The sequence below is a fragment of the Gobius niger genome (assembly GCF_951799975.1).
Source record: "Gobius niger genome assembly, chromosome: 24".
Lineage (NCBI taxonomy): Eukaryota > Metazoa > Chordata > Actinopteri > Gobiiformes > Gobiidae > Gobius > Gobius niger.
In genome coordinates, this window is record NC_136875.1 from 10,115,122 (window position 1) to 10,143,096 (window position 27,975).

The window sequence follows — 27,975 nt, forward strand, 5'->3', positions numbered from 1 at the left end:
TCCATTGTACCGTTAGCATTAGCCTAATCCTAACATGTAGCATTATGTTAGCATTCTCCGTTTTTTATGTATTTATGGGCTGTTGAACCACTTTGCTCCTCTCCATGTCTTTGTATCTTTATTTAGTAGAAAACTATATTCGTAATTCAGCATTTGTTAAAGTACTTTTTGAATAATTAGAGAAAGCTTCGATTTTTTCTAAATTGTTTTCCCCCTTAACTGTTTTCAAACATGACCATATATGGGCGATTCCAGAGATGCCGTCTGTATCAATGCCAAAAGAAAAGCATCTTCTCGGAGACGAGCTGGTGATGTCCCGCTCCTTATTGAGTGAAATGTTACGCACCATGGCTTTAATATCAGTATGTAAAGAAACATTTTGGCCAATATTTCAAAATTCTCCCAAATGCCAATGCTCCTGGAAAACTTTTTTAAAAAATGTGACTGAACTGAATCTGCATTTCAAAACATGAAGCAAAATCTAAAAGCACATAACTGTAATCAAATTGTGCGGCTCGAGAATCGGCTGTAGAGATTTTAGGAAACACAAAACAAAATGACAACAAAAATGACATCAACTTTAAAAAGGTGGCGGTAAAATGAGGAGGATAATGACAACAAATACAGAAAAAAACATTTGACAGTGGTGGTTTAAGGCAAAAAGAACGGCAGTAGAGAATAGATGACGCTAAATCCGACCCACACCCAATCGCACATTTTTTTTTGAAGACCTGAATAACAGATTGCATCCGATGGCTTCCAATGATATAAAAAAGAAAAAGAAAAACACCACTCTATCAAATGGAGTAGGGTAACTTCAATTACAGTGTTGCATTATCTTAAAAGCAGAGGTGGAAAATTGAAGTATTCTGAACCACTGGGACGTCAAGGAGTACATTTGTGAATAGTAGTAAATAATGCTTTCTTATTAACAGAAAGGGAAAATAAAAGTATTCCTCTAAAACAGTGGCAACTGAGGTAGTATATTAACTTTAAAAGGTCCTGGAGTTTGGGTTGATGTAGAAGTAGCAGTTTTAATAGTGACCAGGGCCGGTCCTAGGCATGGGCGACCAAAGTGGGCACCATCTGCTGGAGGCGGCGCCGATTTGGCGGTGTAATTTATGAAAAGTCCACGTCCCCGGCATCTATATAACCGCAGACTTTCGGATTTTCGGATCCGAAATAAAAACATGTTCCACGATCGAAAGAAAATCGTCAGCAATGCCCGATCTCGTCTCGTCTAGGGCAGGGGCTCCCAAACTTTTCAGGCTGTGACCCTGAAAATCACTCAGTCAACAACTCAGGACCCCCTTCTGCATTTATAATAATTTAATATTTAAAATCTGGTTTGATAATGCTAATGTTAATGTTAATTTGTATACTGGAAATGTAAAAAAATATTGTCTCAAAATCATCTTGCGACCCCCACTTTGGGAAACTCGAGGGCACTAAATTGGCTCGGGACGGCCCTGGTAGAGAAAGGTACAAGCAAACCCTGCATTCAAGTCAAAAAAATATAAAACATATATAATTTTAAATCTTTTTCCACCTCTGCTTTGAAGATACAGAAGACGTAAAAACAAAAACATGGGTTGCAGTGAGTCAATGAAGTTGATTTTGAATCAGACTTGGTTACGTCAAAGTAACCGACCTCAGGCACTCAATCTATGGCCCAGACGCTTTCATTTGAAGACGAGCTTAAGTCATTCAGAACAAATGGACTGATAGACATCGTTTTATATACAGGTGAACACATTTAAAAACACCGTAACCAAAATAAAGGACGTCATGACAAAATTATAACTTTTTTCGTCTCATAATTTGCTCATTTATTACACTTTAGTACACAATAGGATTTCTTCCCATCCGAGTTTCAGAGTCTTCAATCCCTTGGTAAATTTTGATTTAAGTTAAAATGGGGTAGAATTTCTGAACCTACTGTTATCATCAAATCTATTTAACACCAAGCCGATCGGAAAACAGGCAGAGGAGGCAGCAAACGACTCGAGAAATACAGTACAACCAATGAGAGAAATAAAAGTCACACCAAGTCCAAACCCTTTGATAATGACTTTCTATATTTACAATAATCAATCTGTATCTACAAGGCATGTTGTTTTTAAGTTAGGCTTTAAAATCATGCATTAAATCATTACGTTATCCAGTCCGAGAACCCATTTTACAGTATAAACATTCAGCATTTACAGTTTTTAAATAGAAGGGGGGAGGTCAGGAGGTAAAATCTGAGAGTTGGTGTCGCTTCCGCAGCCGCATCCTTCAGACTTTAGCATTGCCACGGTGCGATAACGGCCTAAAGTTGACTAATCAGTGCTTTAAATAACACTTCTGCCTTTTCAATCTACAACAAAAATGATGTAAAATAGTTCTGGAAGGGGTTGGCGGTTGGTCTGGGAAAAGTCCACGGAGACATTTTCCAAAACATTTTGAAACGTGCGCTACTATAATGTGCGTTTTATCAGTTTTATCTGCATAAAGATGGCAAAGTTTATGCTAAGAATGAAGGTTTAGGTCAAATCATATATATTTTTTGTGTTTCTCACTTTGAAACATTTAAATACACTCCTAAAACTCTGCGTTATTTAGTCTTTTACGACGACGAATCTCAACGTCAAATCATTTGCAAACTGGGATGCCGCTTTTTCCTTTGCTTTTTGCAACTCGACCAAACTTGTTTCTAGCTCTAACAATCCTTCCCACGCATCCCGATTGCTCATGTGAGTTATACAAAATAAACACCGATTTAGATTCGTACTTCCAGGATTCGCAATCGTTAAAAAAATGCAGTTATAGTGAGTGCGGGTGTATTTTTTCCACAAATTGCCACCACTCACTTATTATATATATACCTTTTGGGGTAAAATTCAGCTCTTTGGGACTTTCCTCCTTTGCTTCCCTGGCCATAGCAGTCAGATGTAACCTTCGCAAACATTTAAAACACACAACTAAGCCTTCTCGTCTACCAGTCGGCGTTATCCCAGCTCTCCTCCACGGGTTTCGAGGGACTTTTTTTACCCTTACCCTCCGCACTCTCCCAGTTGCTGTCCCAGGCTTCCCAACTGTCCTCGCTGTTCTTGTTGTTGGAGGCCGCCTCCGAGCCCCAGTTGTCCCAGCTATCGGAGCTCTTCTTGGCCGAGTTGTTGTCCACGTTGGTCCAGCTGTCCGAGCTGGGGGATTTCTTGTTGGCCTTCAGGGAGTTGCTGCTGCCGAACGTCTCCCAGAAGTCTTTGCCTCCGGCCTGGCCCGACGACCCGCCCTGGTAGCCGCCCTCGGTGCTGTCCATGTTCTGGTAGCTCTCGCCGGCCGACCTGGGGAATATGGGGGGGAAAATAAGTGGTTCTGACAGGAACGGTAAGGGAGTGTTGTGATGAGAGCCTTATGTTTGATCAGTGTTCTGCTTTTGGGCTTCTTGCACCGACTTCTGTAGCCCGAGAGGAGCGGAACAGGGCAGACCACCCGAGACCAGCTGGTTTACGGTGCAGTTCAAGTGCGTTTATGGAGTTTGCCTACAGGAGGCATTGTGGGCTACATTACTTAACAAATAGTGAATAGGGAAAAAAATGTATATTTACAGATATCAATTTGAAACTTTTGCTGTAGATCACTGGCATAAATGTGAGAAAAAAAATACATGACAAGTTTTCTGTCATTTTATCTTTTCATATAAGAACAAGGTGTTTTATGCCTAAAAATGCCCCAAATTTCCCATCTTTTCGGCGACGAAATCTGAATAATGGATAGACATTCAAATTTATGGTTTCATTTTATCGATGAATGAGTTGCCAAGTTTAAAAATAAGCTGTTTTTTAGTGGAAAAATTTGTAAAAATGTAATTTTCGCCTTATTTTTTGACATTCAAAACTCAATAAATGGGGCTTAGGGATTAAATAATAAAAAATCCCTCAGAAAAAATCTTCCAAATATTGTTCAGCCCAAGGCTGGAAAATCTGAAGTCTTTAGGTCCGACTGACGTGGACATAGTGTCGCCACAATGACAGAAAAATGTGTTTTGAGAAAAAGGCCCTTGAAATTGCATTGTCCCATATAAGTCTATGGGGGAACATTGAATCAGCGCAATATTTAAACATGTTTTTGTGAAGATTAGGCATATTTTCTGTTTCCGGGTGAAAGCTTGTATGTTCAGAGACAAATTTGGCCCAAAACCTGAAAACTGAAAAAATTTAGTTTTGCCTGTAGTGTCTCCCCTTAAAACATAAAAAAAAAAATACCCTTCAGTATTTCTCAATGTGTAGTACAAACCCTGAAAATTCCAATAATTTGGGGTGAACTACAAGAGAACAGAACTCAAACATGAGAATTTTGGCCCTTTTTTTAGACCAAATTATTTCAGAAATTAAAGGAAACATCAACTCCAAACTTCAAAGAGTTGCTATTGTGTATATGGACAACTATCAGGCTAAAGGGCCTGTCTCATCGGCCTGGAGACTCGAGTTGCCATTGGTCACAGAGATGTCTCCGAGACCTGGAGATAAGGAGAGTCTCCAGGTAGTCTCGGTGCAAACGAACAGGTTCGATTTCAGCAGAGACTGTATGGAGACATGTGGTCTCCGCATGGTCTCCGAGAGATCTCCACGGTCGCTAGCCGTTGTGTTGCGTATGCTATCTGATCTTGTCAACCTGCGAGACATTTCTGTGACGTCCCTTGGTATCAGACAGGTCTCGGAGTAGGGCTGCAACTAACGATTATTTTGTAATCGATTATTTTTTACGATTAATCGCTTGGCTGTGAATGGTGTAGGAAAATTTTATTATTTTAATTTTTTTAATCACATTTATCACATTATAAGTGGCGCTTAAGTGGTGTTGATGGAGTAAACTAAAGGGAAATGTTTTTTGAAGGCTCTATTAATGAAATTTACAATGTACAAAACACTACAGACCTTAAATATAAAATCAAAGTAGGTTTTCATCAAAAATACTACATTTTTTGTGTCATTTTTGCTCCATTTTAGCCTGTGTGAACCAGAAAACGATTAATCGATTACTAAAATAGTTGTCGACTATTTCAATAATCGATTAGTCGTCGATTAATCGATTAGTCGTTTCAGCCCTATCTCGGAGACATTGCAGAGACGTCACAGACACGTCTCGAGGACAAGAAATGGCGTTTGCAACATTGCCACAGGTGCTTGAGACCGTGCAGAGACCATGCGGAGACTCTGCTGAAATTGAACCTGTTCCTTTTCACCGAGACTCCCTGGAGACTCGTCTTATACATCTCCGTGACTAGCGGAGCTAGCTCTAATCTCCAACTAGTCACTAGGCCAGTGAGAGACAGGCCCTTTGTACAGGCTCAATCAACTGACAGTCTCCGCAACATCTCCGCAACTCTCTCCGATGAGATAGGCCAAACGTTTCAAGCAAATCCTGGACGGCTGAGCGGAAATGTGTTGATTTAACCGCTAGAAGTTGGAAACACAGATACTAAAACATTTACTGCGCATTTTATTGCCTTTTGAATATTGATAAAAATGATAGCGATAAAAACAAGTGAACATGCAATACTGCGCTGTGTCAGTGACATCAATGTTTAATATTAAATTTGAAACTCACCCATCCTCAGGTTTTCCAGTAAAGAGGTTTGTCAATTTGGCCCCAGCTCCCTGCACCTGAAAGAAATATGTATTTTAATTTTGTTCAGAACAAAAGTGGCTTAACACAATATGAACGGATTATATCAAATCAATCTAAGAAAAGATTTGATGGATAGATGTTATTACTTTATTAAAATTATAAACAACTATAAAGCAATTAACTGACTAAGCCTCTCTTTATGTTTTATCTAGTTACTTAAAGCCACATTGCAGAACATTCCAGATTCATTTACAAAGCTATTGTTGCAGTAGTAAAAATAAGTGTTGTGTCGCCTTCCCAGCAAAGTCACAAGTCAGGTCGCAGGAAATATGCGTGTTTGAGCTATTTTACCCCAATGGGGGAAAAAAGAAAAGAAAAACTTTATGAAATTGGTGGAATATAAAGCAGTGTGGCGTTAATTGATAACATTTAGAGTGTTCAAAATGTTCCTTACTGTACAGTGTTCTATTATGTGGAAATACATCCTCGTCAGCCTCCTAGCATTTTTTCCATATATATATATTTTTTTGGCAAATCAACAATGGTTTCATCCGACTATTTTACATATTTAAGAAATCTTTAAAAGGATTTTGGTGGTATTGTGACGACGGGAAAATACAAAGATTACTCAAAAATGCGAGAGTGGGTGGTAACACAGCTTCAGGTATGTTTTTGTTTGTTGAGAAAACAACACTGTAACATGTTAAAGGAATAGGCCACCGTTTTTACATACTGAGATATGTTCTTACCTTAGCTTTGACGAGTTCTTCAGGACCTGTCTGATCTTCACCCGTGCCTTCAGTCACGTAAACACAGCGCAGACGGCGTTAGCATTTAGCCTCTCCCTCTCTCCTCTATAGCTCCAAAACAGGTCAAGATAGAAGCTACCAAGCTCTTCCACGTTTTCCCTATTTAAATATGGTTACGTGAAGTGTTCCACTACAAAGTATAATTACACAAGATTAAACAATGTGGATTTTCTAAGCGGATAAAAGGGGGAACTATATTGTAAGGCGTAATAATACCAGGAGTAGTTCGAAATCCGCGCAGTAATCTTCACTTTACTGTGCGTTTGCCAAATTACTCCTGGTATTATTATGCCTTTCAATATAGTTCCCCCTTTTACCCGCTTAGAAAATCCACATCGTTTAATTGTGTGTAATTATACTTTGTAGTGGAACACTTCACGTAACCATATTTAAATAGGGAAAACGTGGAAGAGCTTGGTAGCTTCTATCTTGACCATTTTTGGAGCTATAGAGGAGAGGGGGAGAGGCTAAATGCTAACGCCGTCTGCGCTGTGTTTACGTGACTGAAGGCACGGGTGAAGATCAGACAGGTCCTAAAAAACTCGTCAAAGCTAAGGTAAGAACATATCTCAGTATGTAAAAACGGTGGCCTATTCCTTTAAAGGTATATTTTGGATAATACCCCCGTTTTAAAAAATGATCCCAGCCAGTGGTTTGCTAAATGTTCAGACCGGATTTAAAAACGTCCAAACAAGAGGGGGAAAAAAAATTAAAATGAAGAAAGCCTAAAACTGCAGATGACCCATAATACCGTAGTTTGAGAACCGTGAAATGAGGCGATTATGCTTGGAGGCTGACGATTCAATAATTACATTTATCAACAAAATACTCACCACCACACAAAGGCAGCAAGAAAAAAAAAAACAGACAAAACTCATTAAACATTATTGAAGTATTAAAAAAATCACTGCGAAACCAGCCTCCTTCCCCGATAGGACAAGAGTGTAAACTACTCTAAATGCAGTTCTTTCTTTAATAGCTAGCTGCGCTGAGGAGACCGGCTTCACAGCTGTGCAGAAACATACCTTGTACGCCAGCCCGGTAAAGCCGACGGCCATTTCATCTAACAATTTGCCATCTTTCACCTAAACGAGTCACATCATTAAAAAAAAGGATTTCAATACATAATTAATAACTTCATTTGAATTCAGTGTTGAAGCTTTAGGCGGTGGTTGGACGGGCCTTTACGGTACTGGAAATAGTCACTTTTTTGTGTGGAATTAACAGGAAAACAACGTTAGATTAATATTCAATTGTGATACCAGGCCCCGTCCGAACAATAAACTAGTGATCAAGTTGCATAAGAGGCGATCAAAGACTTTTAGTGAAAGCGAATACAATCAAAGCAACACTGACGATTGAGATAGCAACAGTGAAAATGACAACGCTTTGAGTTTAATCAGAAGACTACAAATACAGATAACAAGATTTAACCCCACAGAAACCACATTTACAGAGAGTAAGTTATCCATTACTAGCCTTTTTGAGCCGATTGGGAAAGACAAGCAAATATATATGAGCCGCGAAAACCGCAAAGCGTACAGTGGGTTCAGGAAGTGTTCAAACCACTTTAAGTTTATTCCAATGTTTGCAGTCTGATTATACAGAATGGAAACAGAAAACCAAACCGTTTAAATCACATATTTGTCTGCTTCTAGTCGACTTATCATGCATATGGAGCTTAAAAATATAGACTAAAAAACCTTATTTTGGGTGTCTCTGTTTTATAATTTGAAAATATGTCTCTAAAAATCTTTGTAACAATGAAATGAAAGAGCTGGTGAATATCTTGACTCCTCCTGCTGGCAGCTATAGGAATAATTTTCGTTAAAAAATTACCTCCAGGTTGAACATATGGCATGTGAGCAGCTACGGCTACACTTCGAACACAAAATGGCTCAAAATCAACAATGTTGGATTATCCATCCATCCATTTTCTTCCGCTTTATCCGGGGCCGGGTCGCGGGGGCAGCAGTCTCAGCTGAGATGCCCAAACTTCCCGATCCACACACACCTCCAGCTGTTCTGGGGGGACCCCGAGGCGACACCAGGCCCACCAGCGTGCCCTGGACCTTCCACGAGGCCTTGTCCCACTAGGACATGCCTGGAACACCTCCCGCTGGAGGCGACCAGGAGGTATCCAGAACAGATGCCCGAGCCACCTCAGCTGCTCCTTTCGACGTGAAGGAGCAGTGACTCTACTCCGAGCTCCTCCGGGGTAACTGAGCTCCTCACCCGATCTTGAAGGGTGCGCCCAGCCACCCTTCGAAGGAAGCTCATTACGGCCGCTTGTATTCGCGAGGATTATGTGCTTCAAAAATGTAGCGGACCATTTTTGGGTTTGAACAATGACGTGACATTGATTAGGAAGTACGACACCGTAGAAGAGGAAACGGCTCAATTTAACAGCTTTGTCCGAGGATTAGCTCAAAACTGTGAATGTTGTGAAATACGACTCAAGGTCTGTCTTTGACGAGGGAACAATGTTAAAACCTGGTTTACACCTCAAGAAAGTAGATTTTGCATGTGTGTGTGTGTCCACTTTGACTTAGTGCTGCCAAATCAAGCAATTAACAACTAACTGAGTGTTAGTTGTGAACTATTTTGGTAATCAAGTAATGATTTTCTGGTAGGATTATATCAAAATGCAGTATTTTATCTTTAAAGATAGAGTATGTTTGTTTGTTGGGGGGATAAATATTAAATTATTACTATTATTGCTATATTAGTAATATAGCAATAGTAGTAATATAATATAAATACTACCCGTGTAACCAGATCTGAATTCCAATCATATAATGCGCAGACGGCGTTAGCATTTAGCCTCTCCCTCTCTCCTCTATAGCTCCAAAACAGGTCAAGATAGAAGCTACCAAGCTCTTCCACGTTTTCCCTATTTAAATATGGTTACGTGAAGTGTTACACTACAAAGTATAATTACACAAAATTAAACAATGTGGATTTTCTAAGTGGATAAAAGGGGGAACTATATTGTAAGGCGTAATAATACCAGGAGTAGTTCGAAATCCGTGCAGTAATCTTCACTTTACTGTGCAGATGCCAAATTACTCCTGGTATTATTACGCCTTACAATATAGTTCCCGCTTTTATCCAGATAGAAAATCCACATTGTTTAATTTTGTGTAATTATACTTTGTAGTGGAACACTTCACGTAACCCTATTTAAATAGGGAAAACGTGGAAGAGCTTGGTAGCTTCTATCTTGACCTGTTTTGGAGCTATAGAGGAGAGAGGGAGAGGCTAAATGCTAACGCCCTATGCGCTGTGTTTACGTGACTGAAGGCACGGGTGAAGATCAGACAGGTCCTAAAGAACTCGTCAAAGCTAAGGTAAGAACATATCTCAGTATGTAAAAACGGTGGCCTATTCCTTTAATGTTGATACTGTATTTTGTTTTTGAGACGATTATCCAATCAGAAAGAGCCCCATGCACACTTGACACATAAAGGGGACACTCTCCGACTTCCACAACCCCAGCCCCTGCGCCCAAGCATGTGCGAATGAGTAGTTGAAACTCGGGGACTGAACTCCGGAGATGCATAGCTTTCAAATGAAGAAAGGCTTGTTCAGATATGGTCGAACTTGTGCTCGTGCCTCCTCTGCAGCTCAAGAAAAGCCAAGCTCAGTTGTAGTTTTGGTGCCTTTTTCATTCACTAAAAGCATCCTTCAGAAAATTCATTCACTGAAGTTCTTAAATGGTCGGAAAACTCTCTGAGCCCACTGTAAAGCTAAAGCCAAGCGCAGACAGAAGCCTACAGACGGTACAGGAAGTGGAGAGTTGATTAATCACACACTGATCAAAGCCAAAAGCTGGTTATTCCTTTTTTTTACGACAGCAGCGACTGACCACCATGACACCACAGCGAGTTACCTTTTCCTGAGTGGGTTTGATAACGCTCTCATTTAAAGTCTGTCCTAATTCAGTGGCCTACAGTCAGAGGTCAGAGAGGAAAGTTCAGTCAGAGAGGTCGGCGTTCACACAGGTGCAAAACACAACAACAAACAGATAAAAGTCCAGGTCATCCGTTCACTGACGCTGAACAGGCACTAGAGGGAGACAATACACTATGTTTGGGTTCAGATTGGGCCGGTTTTGGCAATTGAAGGGGGAAAAAAAGAAAAGAAAAGAAAAAATAGTTTGACAATGAGCTGAAAAATTATATTCAAAATGAAAAAACATGGCGGCACAATTTACACTTCTGTCGCAGTCATGAGGCCGGCTGCGATATGTAGTGCAATACGATATTATTTTCTATTGCACGAAGTATTCAATTTATGAATGTTCGTTACTACAGGAATTCTTTATCTTGAAGGAATCTATTACAAAAGTGCCAGTTTAAATATAAATCAGTCTGACATCGACGCCTGAAAAGTGTAGATGTTGGCGGCATAATTAGGGCTCTTTTTGTTAAAACCGATCAATTTGCGATACATGGTTTCCGATAAGATATGTGATATATTGCAAAACTTTTCATTTAATTAATTTAACTATCACAGTGTGTAGCTATAACCTGCTTGGCCACAGGAGGTCAGTTACAATAGGAAAAAAATGAGGGAAAGCCCTGGATTCTTGTGTGTGTCTCAGCTTAATTTAATCTGCAGTTTGTTTAAAAATTGATTTTGCTAATGTGTGTGTAGACTGTATTGCATTACACCTCCAGTGCCATGTTTCCTGTTCACACATGCATGAACGGATGACTGCTTTACAAAACATTCTGAGGAGGAGACTGAGGCATGATCTTCACCGCACATACAAGGAAAACACCTGCAGGAGCCTAACCTGGCTAACGCCAGGCTGCTGTGTGCGCTCGAATTATTTTGAACTGCACAACAGCCTGGGGACCATGGCCGAAATTTTCGCATGGATTTGGGAACCAATCACAGAGCGAGGAGGGACGGCAAGACGATGACGAGCTATTCGATATACGGAAGCTTGTAGTTTATTCACGGATAAAAAAAGAAAAAAAGTCTATTTACGGATCCAACATGACAGCAGCAGACGCGATGGTATTTTTCGATCAAGCTTTAGACCTTGTTCTAAACAATTTAGCTCAAAACTTTACAGGGGGTACGTCATACGTCATCTCATACGCTGATACGATTGGCTGTGGCTACATGCAGACACATGATAGACTTTTTTTTTTTTCGTATCGGCCAATAAACGACTATCGACGATCGTAAACCACACCTCTCCTACGAGAAAATGAATTGGACTAAAATCACAAGTGATATTTAGTCTGGGGACACCCAGACTAAATATCACTTGTGATTTTAGTCTGGTGTTAGCCAGGCTAGCAGGAGCCTGCATGGATTTCCAATTTTTTGACATGCCTCAAGAACCTCCTGTAATGTTTTTGTCACTAGCAATAAGTAAATGCATGCAGAACCATGCAAAGACAACAATTCACAGTGGCTAAAATGCTATATAAATAAACTTAAAAAAACACAATGCATTTAAAAAGGTGACAAAAATAAGTAAAAATTGTGAGAAATCATAATGATTGGCTAGATTATGATATGGATAACGGTCATGCACCTATGATCGAGATGCTTTACCGGTTCAGGGGGAGCCTTATAGCCCCGTAACTATGTCCACAGACGGCAAGGAAATTTAGAGGAAGCCGTTACTTCAAATATTCAACAAACAAGATTTTTTTTTTAAAGGCAAAGTAGCTTTGAGGATAGTAAACACTGCAAATCTTCAGGTCAAGCAGTGCAAACATAGAACCTACCTTAAGTTGGGCTTGACTGGCCAGTTTTGATGTCTGTGTCGAGAGGGAAACAGTTGATTTATTAAAATCGTACAAGTGAAGAAATGTAGTTGGAACCTAATTGCATGTAATTTCCAAAAATGAATGTAGGTTAGAAGATTTTTCTTGCATATACTTACGTTGTCTTTAGCGTAAGAGGCAAACTTGCTCGCTCCGACCGTGAAACTGCTCCAGCCCTGTCACAAACAAACAAAAAACCCCAATGAGAACGGAGCTTCTAAACACGTTGAGCGTCTGTGTGAATTTCGACTGACAGAATAAATGGACGTCATGGCGTTGTTGAACACGTCTTCGTCTTTCTTCTCGGGGGTCACGGTGTTTCCAAAACCGACGTAGCGGTTTTCCTGGTTCCCGCTGTAGCCTCCTCCGCTGAGAGAAGACAAAAGAGCATTTGTTTTAATAAGACATTAGTGGAAATCGGCCGCTGTCTGGCTATTATATATCGTAGAGCCACTTTTCACATCAGAAACATTTGGATTATATCCCCGAAATGCTGCATGGGTATGGGGCTGTGTGTATTTAGGGAGGAAATGTAAAACCAAAAACACTCCAAAAGAGGGTGACAGTAAACAAGGATAGAGCTGAATCTTCAAATATTTGCTATGATTTAGTTTTTTGGATAAACATGATCAACTTTGACGTTGTAGCAGCTGTTAGTGTGGAGTCGCGGTTAGCGTTAGCTGCTAGCGGTTAGCAGCATTTTTAGCTTCAAAGAGAAGAAAGTTTTTTGGGAAGAAATTGTTTTTTTGCATGGATTAAGCTAAGACACAGTAATTTTAGATGTAGAAGTGTCTCTGTCACAGTCAAAACATTTTCTCATGTAGCATCAGCGCTAAACGTTACTGTTGCGGCTAGCATAAAGCATGTGCACCACAAAAGGACAAAAAGACCAGACTGTGGAAAAGATTTAAAAAAAACAGAATATATTTAACCAGGCTGTTGAACTTAAGCCACTTTGTGAGACACTTGTGTGCAGTTATAACGGAGTATTTTTAATTCCTCCTAAACATACATTCCAATGTTGAATACATGAAGCAAACACAGGATTATATGAATGCTTGTTTGCCATCAATATCAAAAATACATGAGCTGCATATCGGCCTTAAAAAACAATCTAGACGTTATTTTAATCAAATCCGATCAGCAATTATGAAACAAACCTTTGGTAAGAGTTAACATCGTCACTGAGCCAGTCTTCAAAAGCTTTGTCTCCAGATTTCCCCGAGTCTTGTGCTGTTCCACTCGAGCTGGAAAACAAGAAACATTCAGCTCCAGAGAAGTTTATCTTAATAAATTACAGCATTTACAGTAATTTCTTTACACAGGGCTCATACAAGTGTCAGTAAGTCCAATATAATGCTTCTTAAGGAAATTTTTTTGCCACAAATTTGATCTGCATTATATTAACTTTCTGAAACAATTGTGTAAAACATACAGAAAATGTAAGCCGAACATGTCGATGAAAGGGTCATTTATGTATTTTTGATTTAAGCCAAAAAAGATCAAGAAAAGAGCTATTTTGATTTAATGTCTACTGGAAACCTGTTTAATGCTTCTCAATGACATTTGAGGCATTCGTTCTGTCATGCACTGACTTTTACAGTCCCGCGGAAACCTTGTTATCGTTAAACAGGCCTAAGTTATTGTTTCACAACTTCAGGTGTCCAACTACTCGATGAACTCTGGTATGAACTGATTGAGTCAAGACCCTGTCAGAAAATGATGAATGGCTCTATGTGCAAAAGATACGTTTTTCCTCGAAGCAGTCAGCAGGTTCTGACTGGCTTTATGTACAGAGACACTCAGTGAGGCGTCAGTCTGCCCGAACCATAGTCCTTGGACCTCATTGACCAACCTGCCCCTCACAGGGAAAATATCTATTCCAGGGGTGCCCAAAATGGGGACTGCCGAAACAATTATGTTGGACCGCCACAGGGTGACCTACTTTTACACTGCGTGTGGTTAATACTAATTCTCTTCCCATTCATTTTCAAAGGTAAATATGGATGCAGTACACTTTTTGACCACCAGCGTCAAATTGGGGGCGCTGTTTCACTCCTTTCACAAAGTTAAGGAAACACTGTTGCGGTGTCTTGGTATTTATCAATCACAGAGTGTTGTAGCATCAACTTTCAGTTTTCCAACTTTTATTGCAAAGGCTGTTGACGTCAACAACAGTATATGTTAAAAATTGACTTATAAAAGAATTGATGCTGAACTGACACTTTCAAAATAATCTAATGTGGCATTTTCTTTGAGTGAACGAATGAGGTAAAGTTACTGTAGGTGCTGTAGATGCAGGTGGGGGGTTTTTTGCACTAAATTGCAACAATTGTTGCTTTTGTTCTGCTAAAATTAGGCTTTTGCCATAGTTACCATTTGTTTTAATATAGCACATTATTTGCATAGATAGAATCAAATGCAAATGTAGGCTATCGAAAAAACAAAAAGTAAATAAAAAAAAAAGTTACTTTATAATTTGCAGTTCTATGTGTTTTTCGTGCTTGACATCGCTGTGTTTGGCTCGCGACTCACAGGCACTTTTTTATTTTGGCCCTCGGAGACAAAAAGTTTGGGCACCCCTGATCTATTCTATTCTGTAGTTATTCAGATATTTTGTTGTACTTTGAACTTTTTTCAGACAAAGACAGCTACCTCCCAAAGTTAAAAAGGATCCGATGAAAAAGTGACAAAGCGATGCTTATTGTCAGAAGAGCTGGTCTTAAAAATCACACCTAAACCCACATTTTACAGAGAATTTCAACTTAAGGTCAAATTTAAGACTTTTTAAGACACTGCGGGAACCCTGCAATATGAATGTTTGAAGTAAGACCAGAGTTAAAATAATCTATCGTTTGTCGCTGGTGTGACAAACAAAACAGTAAACATGTGAACTATTCAGATAGCTAAAACCAAATATAAGATACTAATATACTAAATATAAGAACACATACTGTAATTTCCGGACTATAAGCCTCTACTTTTTTCACACGCCTTCAACCATACGGCCTACAACGATGTGGCTAATTCAAAGATTTTTACATGTATGCACAAGCCCGCCCTGAAATGTGGGCCAAAATATTATATAATATGGAGGAGTTGAACTGTTTTAAATATAATTGGTGCGGATTATATTCAGGAGCGCTCAATAGTCCGGAATTTACGGTAATCAGTCTCACCGGTGAGAGGAGGAGAGCATCGTCTTGGGTTGGGGTGAAGTCCAATTTTTGGCAGAGGACGTCTCCATGGACCACTCTTTTCCTTCGGCTAAAGTGGCAACCTTCAAAAAGCAGAAATATGACAAGTAGCAAGTTTCAAATGTTAAACAAATAAATAAATGCAACAACACTGACTGTGCGCACCCACCTTGTCCCTGAACAGAGCGGCCGGCCGGCTGTTGTACTTCTCCTGCAGATTCCAGGTCGGGTCGTAGTCGTCCTGCAGCTCCAGAAACATCCGGAACTTCCTGTTGCCTCCAGCTTTCATCTTCTCCAGCTCGATGTCCTTCCACTTATCCATCGTGACCGAGCGCACGAAACTAAAAGGAAAAGCAATGACTGGTTAGACAATATGCTGAAAAACCTGAAAACAGCTTTGTTATATTCATTTCCTTATTATTTTTTTAATTAACTTTTTCATTGTATTTGGCAACAAATGTATTATTAAAGGAATAGGCCACAGTTTTTACATACTGAGATCAATGGCCGCTGGCTGCCCTGCTTTTTGACCACAAACATGGGGGCCGCCATTGCTCCGCCGTTGCTGCAGTACCTCCATATCGCCGCTAGGCCTCCATTGAAAAGCATTGGAGTTTAGACACGTTAAAAACTACTTTAAAGCCTGGTTTCAATTGTTTCAACACTAGACGAGGCTAGATATTCCTCCTGAGATAACGCTGGGTTAATAACAATATATGAAACCAGGCTTGTTTTCGTAATATGATTTTTTGAAATCTCGTACTTAATGAGGCTCGGACTGTTAGCATTGGGGCAGCGCGAGCTACACGTCACGCAAGGGCCGAGTCTACGGTGAAAATCCCGCCCGTATGTCCTTTTTAGGAACATGCTTCGTCAGAGCTGGGGAGGGGGAGCCTGTAAATCCGCCATGAATTGCCCCACGGCCGTGGTCAATCTGGTAAACGGGGAGGAGTGAGCATAAGACGTCCATTTTTTTTTTACAGTCTATGACTGAGATATGTTCTTACCTTAGCTTTGACGAGTTCTTTAGGACCTGTCTGGTCTTCACCCGTGCCTTCAGTCACGTAAACACAGCGCAGACGGCGTTAGCATTTAGCCTCTCCCTCTCTCCTCTATAGCTCCAAAACTGGTCAAGATAGAAGCTACCAAGCTCTTCCACGTTTTCCCTATTTAAATATGGTTACATGAAGTGTTCCACTACAAAGTATAATTACACAAAATTAAACAATGTGGATTTACTAAGCGGATAAAAGGGGGGACTATATTGTAAGGCATAATAATACCAGGAGTAGTTCGAAATCCGCACAGTAAAGTGAAGATTACTGCGCGGATTTCGAACTACTGGTATTATTACGCTTTACAATATAGTCCCCCCTTTTATCCGCTTAGTAAATCCACATTGTTTAATTTTGTGTATTATACTTTGTAGTGGAACACTTCACGTAACCATATTTAAATAGGGAAAACGTGGAAGAGCTTGGTAGCTTCTATCTTGACCTGTTTTGGAGCTATAGAGGAGAGAGGGAGAGGCTAAATGCTAACGCCGTCTGCGCTGTGTTTACGTGACTGAAGGCACGGGTGAAGATCAGACAGGTCCTAAAGAACTCGTCAAAGCTAAGGTAAGAACATATCTCAGTATGTAAAAACGGCGGCTTGTTCCTTTAAAGGGGGGCACACAAGAAATAGTTATGTTGATTTCTATATTAAAACTAATATTATTCCAATATTTCACCATTTTATTTTTAACCATTTCAACAAATTGCGCTCCATAATATTGATTTTTTTTCATCGAAAAGTGCGTCAAAACGAGGCCAAACTCAGGACTAAAACTGAACTTTGCCACATTTTTGGAGTAACTGCATTTATGAGTTTAAGGATGTGTTTATATTAAAACATAATCATTTCAGATGGAAGTGATTTTGGGGCTTTGCGATATGGACATTGCACAAATTTATATCGCAATTATGATAACTTGCTAATATATTGTGCAGCTTTAAATAAAAAAAATGAAAAAGAAAAGATACCTCAGGTGCACTCCCAGACCCCTGTGTTTCCCGGAACATTCGAGGCAAATCCAGATCCCATACGAGACACTGACCCACTGAGGGTTGAAGGCTCCGCACTCGAAACACAGCTAAAAATAACACATTGAAGGCTCAGAATGACAAGGAGCTCACACTACGTTGAAGTCAAGAGGAAAAACGCTTTTGTTTTTCATCAATGGCCATTTACTTACATTGTTTTCATCCTCAGTTCTCACTTCCTTCAAAACTCTTCGGCTCCTGGGACTGGCCATTTTGACTGGAAGAACAAGTGACATACTGTACAAACAATTCTACATGCTTAAAACGCAGACTCAATCTTTAAAGCTATGTGTAACAGACTATTATAGAGACGACTGGGCTGAACGATATTGAAGTGACTTGCGATATGCGATATGGCTGTGCATATCGCGATAACGATATTATAACGATATTTCACCAAACGCGATATGTTCCATTTTTTTTCAGCAAATTGTGTCAAAAGAAGACTTCAAAAACACCCAATCAGGACCAAAACAAGGGTAGAATTTAACCTCTTAACGTTATCAGATTTTTTTCCATCATTTTTTTGTTGGATATTCAACTCATTTTTGTCTCTTTTTTGTCATTTTTTGGTCAATTTTTTGTCATTTTTTTGGTCAAATTTTAATCACATTTTTGTCATTTTTTCGTCAATTTTTGAGCAATTTTTTGTCATGTTTTCGTCACATTTTTGTCACATTTTTGGTCACATTTCCATCATTTTTTTCGTCTCAGTTTTTGCTGCTTTTTCACAGCTTTTTTTCCAGAAGCTTTTGGACTGGGCTAAAGCCAAACTGGAGAAAATGTGCTCGGTTCAGGTAGGATTTAAGGGGTTAACAAAGCTAGTAAATGTTAAACTAAAACTGAACTTTTACACATGACTTCAATGCATGAGTTAAAAAAAAATGAAAAAATGAAAAAAAAATGGGTGGATCTTGTTGCGATATATTGTGGCTTCTCGCGATACGGATATTGCATCAGCTAATATCGCGATATGATATTTTTTGCGATGTATTGTGCAGCCCTAGAGACGACTATGCATTTGATAATTACAGAATGCGTAATATTTGCTTTTGAGTGAAACTGCTAAATGTGCAAAATGTTGTGCCAGTAATCGTCTCAGAAAAACTTGTATTTTAATTCTATATTTTATTCTTTGGCCACGTAGTGTTTCTGAACTTTTAGATCAGAGCAACTGCAGCAAACCCAGATCTAGAAAGCTTCTTTTTTCCTATTTTTTTTTTCTTTCCCAGGCATTGCATCAAAAAAGTGTCTATTAAATCAAAGCTATGCATATAATTTGTGCAGGAAATAGTAAAACACTGAGAAATCGGATGTAGTATTTTTATTCCAACATTCAAAATCAATTAATATTTGCCTTAAGACGTAAAAACGTTCATTTTACATTAAATGACTGGGGCTAACACTGATTGTGGTCTCTTGCATATAAAATCCCTATCAACGTGGCACTATGCAACTTGAAAACAATGGCAATCCTGACAGCAAACGAAAATGGTCGGGTTTGTTACTTTGATGAGCAAGTTACAAGGCAATTTGGCGGTCAAAACGATCAATTATACAAAGCTTTTTGGGATAATTTTGCCGTCGTGTCGGTGAAACTCGACTAAACAGTGGGGAGGCTGCTAATGCTAATTTATCAATTTACGTGCCCATTCCTGAATGACATTTTGCTAGATTTCACGTCCGACCCATTGCAAACATGTTAATAATGGACGCCACCCTGTTGAAATCCAGTCTGATGATCGTTTTAACATATATCTAAGGGCGATGCTAACGCTGATTAGCATGCGAGCTAGCCGCGGTGCTAACTCCTATGTTACCTGTCAATGGATATGTCACGCAGTCGCTGTTATTAAGATTTTCCCGGGCTCTGGTCCTTGACTTGTTCGGCAGATTCACTTCAGTTAGGAGGACACATCCGATGCTACCGAGTGACACGCCGTATCCGAGTGTTTGGGGCAGATTTATCAGCGATGAGGTGGTTTTAAACACCGGTAGCCATGTTCCTGTTTGGTTTGTGTACGTTGGCACAGCAATGCATCATGGGAATTATCTGCACTACTCTTCGTGGGTTCAGACGTCTCAGAAATTAAATGCAAAATGAAAGACTTATATAGGTGAAAACCCATTTTTATGTAAAGTAAATGGGCACTTTCTTCAGCATCACCTTTAAATTGCACATGATTAACCAGTGTTCTGATGTTTCCAGTGAAAGCTGTGATAGGCCAAGAGTCTGCGTGACAGCATGCCAGCCTTCATGTGTATGATTCTGGATCAACTTTACACCGCCTTTAAATGATTAAAGGTGGGAACTATAATCTACTCATTCTTAATTTGTTATTTTTGCACTGCACAGACTAGAACAGGGGTCACCAACCCTATGCCTGCGGGAACCCAGTAGCCCTTGAGACCTTTTCTAAAATTCTGAAATTACAGCACTTCAATTTCTTGCATCAAAATACAAAATACAGTTATTTGTGTTCTTGAGACTCAGTATTTGTTTGAAAGCAGCGGGTAGCCCTCACAACTTAAGGGTTAGTGCTAGATCGTATGCTCCGGAGGGACGGTCTGCTGTGAGTTTGTATAGATCTATGAGTTGGTTTGTCTAAAAATACAAATAATCCTAATCCGAACCCTAATCCGTAAAATTGACCCCTTAACTCCCACCTGAACCGAGCACATTTTCTCCAGTTTGGCTTTACCCCAATCCAAAAGCTTCTGGAAAAAAGCTGTGAAAATAGCAACAAAACAATGATGGAAATGTGACAAAAAAGTGAGAAAACATTGACAAAAAAAGTGACGAAAAATGTATGAAAAGTGGCAAAAATCTCACAAAAAACGGACAATTTGTGACAAAAAAATTACAAAAATGTGACAAAAAAAGTGACTAAAAATTGATTAAAAATGGACGAAAAAATGGACGAAAAAAGTGATAAAAAATTACAAAAAAGTTACAAAAATGAGTTGAATACCCAACAAAAAAATGTTGGGAAAAAAATCTGATGACGTGAGGAAAAAGATCCTCTCGGTTCAGGCGGGAGTTAAGAGGTTAACCATTCCCCTGGCCCTAACCTTAATTCGTGTCATGATATCTCACGTTTTCACAGCAGACTGTCCCTCCGGAGCGCACGATCTAGCACTAACCCAATTTAAGTGCTCTTGATGTAGCCCTTGTCTTTAAAATGGTTTGTGACCCCTGGACTAGAGGACAGGTGAATTTATGTATAGAGTTCCTGAATATCCATAGTTACCATGGAGATCCGCCATCTTTGCAGCTGTTAGCATACATTTCCATAGACTAACATTAGCTAAAAACAGTATAAAAAGTGGTGAAAAACCAGTGGAACAGCTCCGTTAGCTGCTGAGATACTGCAGGTAAATACATCTAACTCACTGTGGTCTCCAAGTGTTTTAATATGAACAATAACTCCAGTATTTTAACTTTTAAAATCTCCATTAGTTTACAATGGCTGCTAATCCCATAATGCTTAGCGATATGACGTCACATTCCCGAACTCTATAGAAGGATGACAACAGCAGGAGGTCTGCAGCACATTCAGAGGTCCAGAAAGTAAAGGAAATTAACTGTATATTTAAAAAAGAAAGAAAGAAAAAGGATAGGAAGGAAAGGGGAAAAAAAGAAAAGAAAAAATCCTATTCATTCATTCATTCACCAGCGTTATCTACTTGAATGATAGCAGCTTATCAGCCATGTGGTTATAACTTACAGTCAAAACAATTGTACACACACAATCTTAATCAAGAGATTCATGCATAGCTAATCAACTAAAAACATATTACAGCTTTAGTGTTAGTATAGTAGTATTTTCAAGTACGGTGCTACCTCTACCTTTAATTGATAAGTGGTGGAGTTCTTTTAACAAATTTATAACAGAGGAAGGATAAAGTAATGCGTTTGAAGGGGTTCATGCCAGGGACCGTTATTCTCCATTCTCCTTCCAAGTCCCACTGAGATTAAGAATCTGTTTTTCAGTGGAGTCCATGCCCCAGAGGGAATCCCATTGTACATATTGTTTAGTGTTGGAGAAATCCGGCGCTTAGAGGTAGACCAAAGGTGAGATTTGCATTATAATGAAAGAGTGCATGGGGTTATTTGTGACAGAAGAAGACAAAAAGAAGATGCAAACGAGAGGGTTATGTCTTCAGTGATAAGGATTCACTCAAACATTACTGTAATGCAACAACTCTGAGCTTGGAATATGAATAATGTTTATGTTTAACATTCCTCTGCTGTACTTGTAGAATCAAATAGGTGCATAAGCCAATATATATCAGGATCAGGACGTGTGTTTGCACTGGTATAAATCATACAGTATTACAAGATTATTGCAGGTAATTTGGCACTTTGCATTGTTGTGAAGCTAAAGGCTGTTAAGGTCCTTGTACTTTGTCTGGTCAACCACAATAACAGATAACAAGTGACCTATCAAAGCAGCTGATAATGCTCTGATATCACCATTAATATGTTTTTATAATCCTCCTGTATAAACCCAGTACCAAATACTTGGAAGTTAAATAAAATACAAAACAGCATGCTTTACATTCTGGGGCAATGAGTAGTGGCGCAGCGGTTAGTGCTCGATCTTCACAGCTGGGAGGTCTTGGGTTCCTTGGTACTTTTTATTGTTAGGCTGTAAAAAGTTACTTGTGAAAGGATGTGCAAATATACATCAAGCTTGTGGTGTCTCTTGGGGTAATGTCAGTTCTCACTGCAATAAATGATACGGAATGATTTATTTAGGACTTTGAATACTCTGTGTCCATAAAAATGCAGTGTGTTGAGTTATATGGTCTTTTGAAAAAGGTGGTGAGTACTTTGAATAACAGCAATAAACAATGATAAGTAAATTGTTTTATTTGTGCAGCGCCGCTGACTCCAGAATGAACTGACTGTGGGTGCATCGGAGCACCATTTGCACCCCTGTTGAACCGAGCTTGTTGTTGTGAGGGTATCAATAAGCCTTTACAGTTCATTCAAGATGCGTGGCTCAATGACCCCACGACGGCCGTGACCCGTTAACCTCAGATAAACAGAAGAAAGGTTAGGAGTGATTTACTGTATCATATGCATAATAATCCTCCAGTTCTCCCGGACAGGATCGTGGCTCTTATTATTTATTAGGATCCCCATTAGCTCCTGCAAAGTGCCTGGGGTCCTTAGGTAATATAAAAAAAAAGTCAAACAGTCAAACATACATTAAATACATAAATATCAGGTTTACGTTGTATCATTAAACGATGGATCAAATGAAGAGGAAAAGTCTTCCTGCGAGTCCTCGTCATGTCTCGTCTAATTGGTAGTGCCATAAATATGAACACAGTTAACACATTATTCCGTACCGCTCGACAATAATAAGTTTATTATATTTGGAATTTGATAAATATCTATTTTTCCACTATATTGTGTATATACAGAAATATCTGCATGTACCATTCGTTGAACACCACAGGAGCCTGAAAATCACAAATGCTGTGAATGTCGAGGGCTTGCCTTATGCCTCCGTGATGCCAAAGAGCAGTGCTTCGTTTGTAAATTAGTAGTTCCGGGAGCACTTTTGGTCTGATGTGATGGATTCTGGGAACAGGCCAAAACATTTCACGGAACACGCATTAAACACCATTATGTCAGATCAAATGTTTGCCGGATCCTCCTAAATATTTCCTGGATCCGGACCAAACATCTTTCGTCGCCATTATTTCCATAAACTGAACTGTACCGATATGTATTAATACTAACTCAAGTTTCGTTAATTGATCAACTGTCTGCTTCATCAAATTAAACATTAATTACACATTAGGCAAGGCATGTTCATTTATACCACACATTTCGCAGACAAGGGAACTCAATGCACCTTACAACTTAAAGGTGTACTATCCAACTTTTTATATATACATATATAAAAAAGCTGATTGTATGTATTTGACCTTTCAGTGACCTTTGCTTGCCATCCCGGTGGCCTGTTGGACGCTCCAGGATCAATTGTTTTTTGGGTTTTCACTGCTGATTGAACCGTATCCATGGTTACATATACATTCCATTATGAAAACCTACTAGAACCCTAAAAACTTGAAATATAATTGAGCCTGAAGCATCATAGGAGCCACCAAAATGGAAAGCGAAGGCGCCAGGCTAACCATCCATACAGTCGCTGGGTCACTGAAAGGCGACTTAAAGAATGCATCTATGAACTCTGGCTTTACATAATAATTGCATTAAGTTATCAATAAACAAGATTAGTTTTTTGTTTTGTTTTTCTGGAAAAATTGTGGACCATAATTGAAATTGCCATAACCTATACAGGTCCTTCTCAAAAAATTAGCATATTGTGATAAATTTCATTCTTTTCCATAATGTAATGATAAAAATTGAAAAACTTTCATGTATTTTAGATTCATTGCACACCAACTGAAATATTTCAGGTCTTTTATTGTTTTAAAACTGATGATTTTGGCATACAGCTCATGAAAACCCCAAATTCCTGTCTAAAATAAAATAGCATATCATGAAAAAGTTCTCAAAACGAGCTATTAACCTAATCATCTGAATCAACTCATTAATTCGAAACACCTGCAAAAGATTCCTAAGGCTTTTAAAAACTCCCAGCCTGGTTCATTACTCAAAACCGCAATCATGGGTAAGACTGCCGACCTGACTGCTCATTCTTTGACACCCTCAAGCCTAACCCCATAGAGAATCTGTGGGATATTGTGAAGAGAAAGTTGAGAGACCCAACACTCTGGATGAGCTTAAGGCCGCTATCGAAGCATCCTGGGCCTCCATAACACCTCAGCAGTACCACAGGCTGATTACATCCATGCCACGCTGCATTGAAGCAGTTATTTCTGCAAAAGGATTCCCGACCAAGTATTGAGTGCATAACTGAACATAATTATTTGAAGGTTGACTTTTTTTGTATTAAAAACACTTTTCTTTTATTGGTCGGATGAAATATGCTAATTTTTTGAGATAGAAATTTGGGGTTTTCATGAGCTGTATGCCAAGATCATCAGTTTTAAAACAATAAAAGACCAGAAATATTTCAGTTGGTGTGCAATGAATCTAAAATATATGAAAGTTTAATTTTTATCATTACATTATGGAAAAGATTGAACTTTATCACAATATGCTAATTTTTTGAGAAGGACCCGTAATTGTATATTTTAGGAAACAATTGCTTGTCAATTTCCTGTTAAGTTGTCCTGATACTCAGTAGGTTTTCAGTTATGTCTTTAACTTTATTTCTTATACAGTATCAATTAATGTGCGTGTATGTTTAATCGATTAAGAACAAATTCTTCAAAACATGACCTTCATAATAAAAAGAGTAATTAGGAAGCAGTGCAAAATTGCTGACATTGGATAATAGGGCTGCAACTAACGATTATTTTGGTAATCGATTAATCGACCGATTGTTTTTACGATTAATCGATTAATCGCTTGGCTGTGAAAGGTGCATGGAAATTGTATTTTTTTATTTTATTTTATCACATAGAGCTAAAGTGGCGCCGCTTGAGGACACGTGGATGGAGTAAACTTAAAGTAAACGTTTATAGGAGGCTCTTTGTGCTAATTCTGCTTTGATTGGACGAGACAAAGACAGATATTTATGAAATTTACGATGTACAAAACACTGCAGACCCTAACTTTAAAAAACAAAGTAGGTTTTCATCCAAAATACATAATTATCATGTCTTTTTTGCTCAATTTTAGTTTGTGTTTACTAGAAAACGATTAATCTACTATTTTAGTAATCGATTAGTTGTCGATTAATCGATTAGTTGTTTCAGCCCTATTGGATAATACATAAAGCATATGATAAATGATTAAAGTAACACAATATAATGTTTGTAATAAAAGCAAGCTTTATTTTAATTCTACAAAAAGTAGGTCACAATAAACATGGCAAACTGCTACAAAAAAGAAGGCATTGCAACTTTACAAAACATGTCAGTCATTTCTTTTACTGTAATCACTGATCTTTTGTAATGTTCATGGGAATTATGCTTTTCTCGTCCAGAATCGTGTCCACCTTAAAAACTCCAGTGTCAAAATCTGAAGGCACGTCCAAAAACAACTCGTCGTCGAAGCAGTCTTCATCCGACGGCGCCGCCATGCACTTCAAGTTCATCACCAAACCTGTCAGCAACCCCCCGACGGCAGATGCTACGATTGTCGCGGCTATGGCAGCTAGCTGGAACAGCGCTTGTTCCTTAGCGGTGCGACCCAACCCTGGCTTTAGTCCCGGGATTAGCAGCTGAAGTTCGGCAAACTTTGGGTCTCCCGCTGGCGGCGCGCGATGTGAGAAGATTTGGTACATGCTAGGTCCGTAGGTCTCTTCCGTCGCTAGCAAAATGGCGCAAATCCCGGCCGTTGACGAAATGAGCCCGGTGAGTCCGTGAAGATTGTGAATGCCGCATTGGTCTTGGATTCTCAGCCGTCTCGCCATGAAGGGGGTCAAGTATTTGTAGCCGAAAAAGCAAGCGGTGCAGCCCATTATACCGAGAGCGTACGCCGCGGCTGGGGAAATCATCATATCGACTGACGCGCCAACGGTCACGCCGCCAGCCAGCGTCACGTTTTGGATGTCGGCCATTGTTAGCTTGCCGCGCTTGTTGAACATCGCAGTCAGGGCAAAAGCGGTCATGGTAGAGGAGCAGAGTCCGATGAAAGTGTGCAGGATTGCCCGGTGTTGGTCGTCGCCCTTAAAGGTCAAAGCAGAGTTGAAAGAAGGCCAAAAAACCCAAAGGAACAGAGTCCCCAGAACACAGAGGATGTCAGAATTGTAGCTGGTCATCTCTTTGGCGTGTCCGTTGTTCAAACTCGGACGGTACAGGACAAAAGTCACGCCGAGACCAAAGTAGCAAGCGAATAAGTGGATAAGAATGCTACCACCGGCGTCATTGATTCGAATGTACTTCAACACGGCCCATTCGGTGACTGAAAAGAACGGAATTTCGAGCAGAGACATCACCAAAAGTTGCACGGGGCTCGTTTTGCCGAGGACCGCGCAGTAGGAGATGAGGACGACGGCGCACGCGAACTCCGCATTCAGCAAATTGATGACGCCGAGGTGGATCTTCCCGTTGTCGAAAAACTGGAAATAACCTTGGACTAAAATCGCCCACTGGATCGAAAAGGCGGCGGTGAGGAAGGTGAAGACGATGCCGCTGAATCCGTAGAATCGGAAAAACGCGAGCAGGCATCCGAACCCGACAAAAATCATGACTTGGACGTCGGCGAAGTAGGGGTAGTCCCGATACATTGAGTTCTCCATCGGGTTCGTTTCGTTGTTTTGCATCTTGGCGTTGGCGTTGTCGTCGTAAGTGACGAATAAAGAATAGAGAACAAGCATGACGATCTGGAGTGCAAAAATGAGCACAGGGAGACGCACTTTCAAGCTCGTAGAGGCCCTCATGTTGGCAGGCAAAGGGACAATGGACTGCTTCACCTTGACGTCCAGTGCTTTTATACAGTGAGATAAGGTATACCTGAGGTGAGGAATCATGTCTTTAGTGGCATGTTGTTGATTATTAGAATGCCCTTTAGCCCAAAAGGGAAATGAGCCATACTTGAAGCCACCAGTCACAGCCGCTGTACAATACACACCATAAAAATAAGTGATGATTAATAGATTAGATTGTTATACAAGAGACGTGTGGTTAAAGGTAACATGCTTACTGACAAGTATGCAGCTATGTTTGTGTCTGAATAGTGGCGATCAAAGTACTTTATTTCATTACTTGAGTAAAAGTATAGAAACTACTGATAAAATATTACTGTACTCCAATAAAAGAAAAGGTTTCTCTGTGACATTATCACTCAAGTACTGAAGCATTAGCTGTTGAAAGCACTTAAAGGGACTATAGTTTAAAAATGTTCAAATTAAGTATTTTCCTCCCCCTACATGTTCCAATAATGTTCTCCCCAGACCTGTTCACCACAACTGCCTCTAAAATCCTGCACTGTCACTCAAAAAGGTGTTACTTGCCGTCATGCACAAGCTTAATATAAAAGGTGCAGTTACACGTATGACCTGAGGTGGCAGTAGTGAGTATAAAATGGCTAACTTGCATCTAGCCCCTTTAACCTCTTAACTCCCACCTGAACCGAGAGGATCTTTTTCCTCACGTCATCAGATTTGTTTTCCATCATTTTTTTGTTGGGTATTCAACTAATTTTTTGTCACATTTTTGTCATTTTTGCGTCAATTTTTTGTTAGTTTTTTTGTCCATTTTTTATCAATTTTTTGTCATTTTTTTGTCACATTTTTGTCATTTTTTCGTCCATTTTTTATCAATTTTTTGTCATTTTTTTGTCACATTTTTGTCATTTTTTGGTCACATTTTTCGTCACTTTTTTGTGAATGTTTTCTCACTTTTTTCTCACATTTCCATCATTGTTTTCGTGTCAGTTTTGTTGCTTTTTTCACAGCTTTTTTTTCAGAAGCTTTTGGACTGG

General features: G+C 39.5%; 3 protein-coding genes across 8 annotated transcripts in view; all 3 read right to left on the bottom strand.

Moving 5' to 3' along the window:
* Positions 1-27,975, bottom strand: part of LOC306982279 (engulfment and cell motility protein 2) — an 85,295-nt gene that overhangs the window by 35,349 nt on the left and 21,971 nt on the right. The gene's annotated exons all lie outside the window — the stretch shown is intronic.
* arfgap1 (ADP-ribosylation factor GTPase activating protein 1) lies at positions 2,863-19,530 on the bottom strand. 6 transcript variants are annotated; one of them, XM_079582199.1, is made up of 14 exons: positions 19,316-19,530; positions 17,648-17,712; positions 17,436-17,545; positions 15,581-15,752; positions 15,394-15,494; positions 13,375-13,461; positions 12,469-12,583; positions 12,334-12,390; positions 12,176-12,208; positions 12,000-12,029; positions 10,315-10,371; positions 7,448-7,507; positions 5,593-5,648; positions 2,863-3,326 (listed from the first exon to the last, which is right to left on the bottom strand). In XM_079582199.1, the coding sequence occupies exons 2-14, from the start codon at positions 17,705-17,707 to the stop codon at positions 2,978-2,980; spliced, it is 1,287 nt and encodes a 428-aa protein (XP_079438325.1). In that variant the 5' UTR covers positions 17,708-17,712; positions 19,316-19,530; the 3' UTR covers positions 2,863-2,977. The 6 variants fall into 6 exon arrangements, with proteins under 6 accessions (XP_079438325.1, XP_079438326.1, XP_079438327.1 ...); XM_079582200.1 differs by lacking the exon at positions 12,000-12,029; XM_079582201.1 differs by lacking the exon at positions 7,448-7,507 and having other exon boundaries at positions 5,593-5,642.
* LOC306982550 (ammonium transporter Rh type B-like) lies at positions 25,463-27,148 on the bottom strand. The gene has a single exon (XM_079582514.1). The coding sequence runs from the start codon at positions 27,020-27,022 to the stop codon at positions 25,487-25,489; it is 1,536 nt and encodes a 511-aa protein (XP_079438640.1). The 5' UTR covers positions 27,023-27,148; the 3' UTR covers positions 25,463-25,486.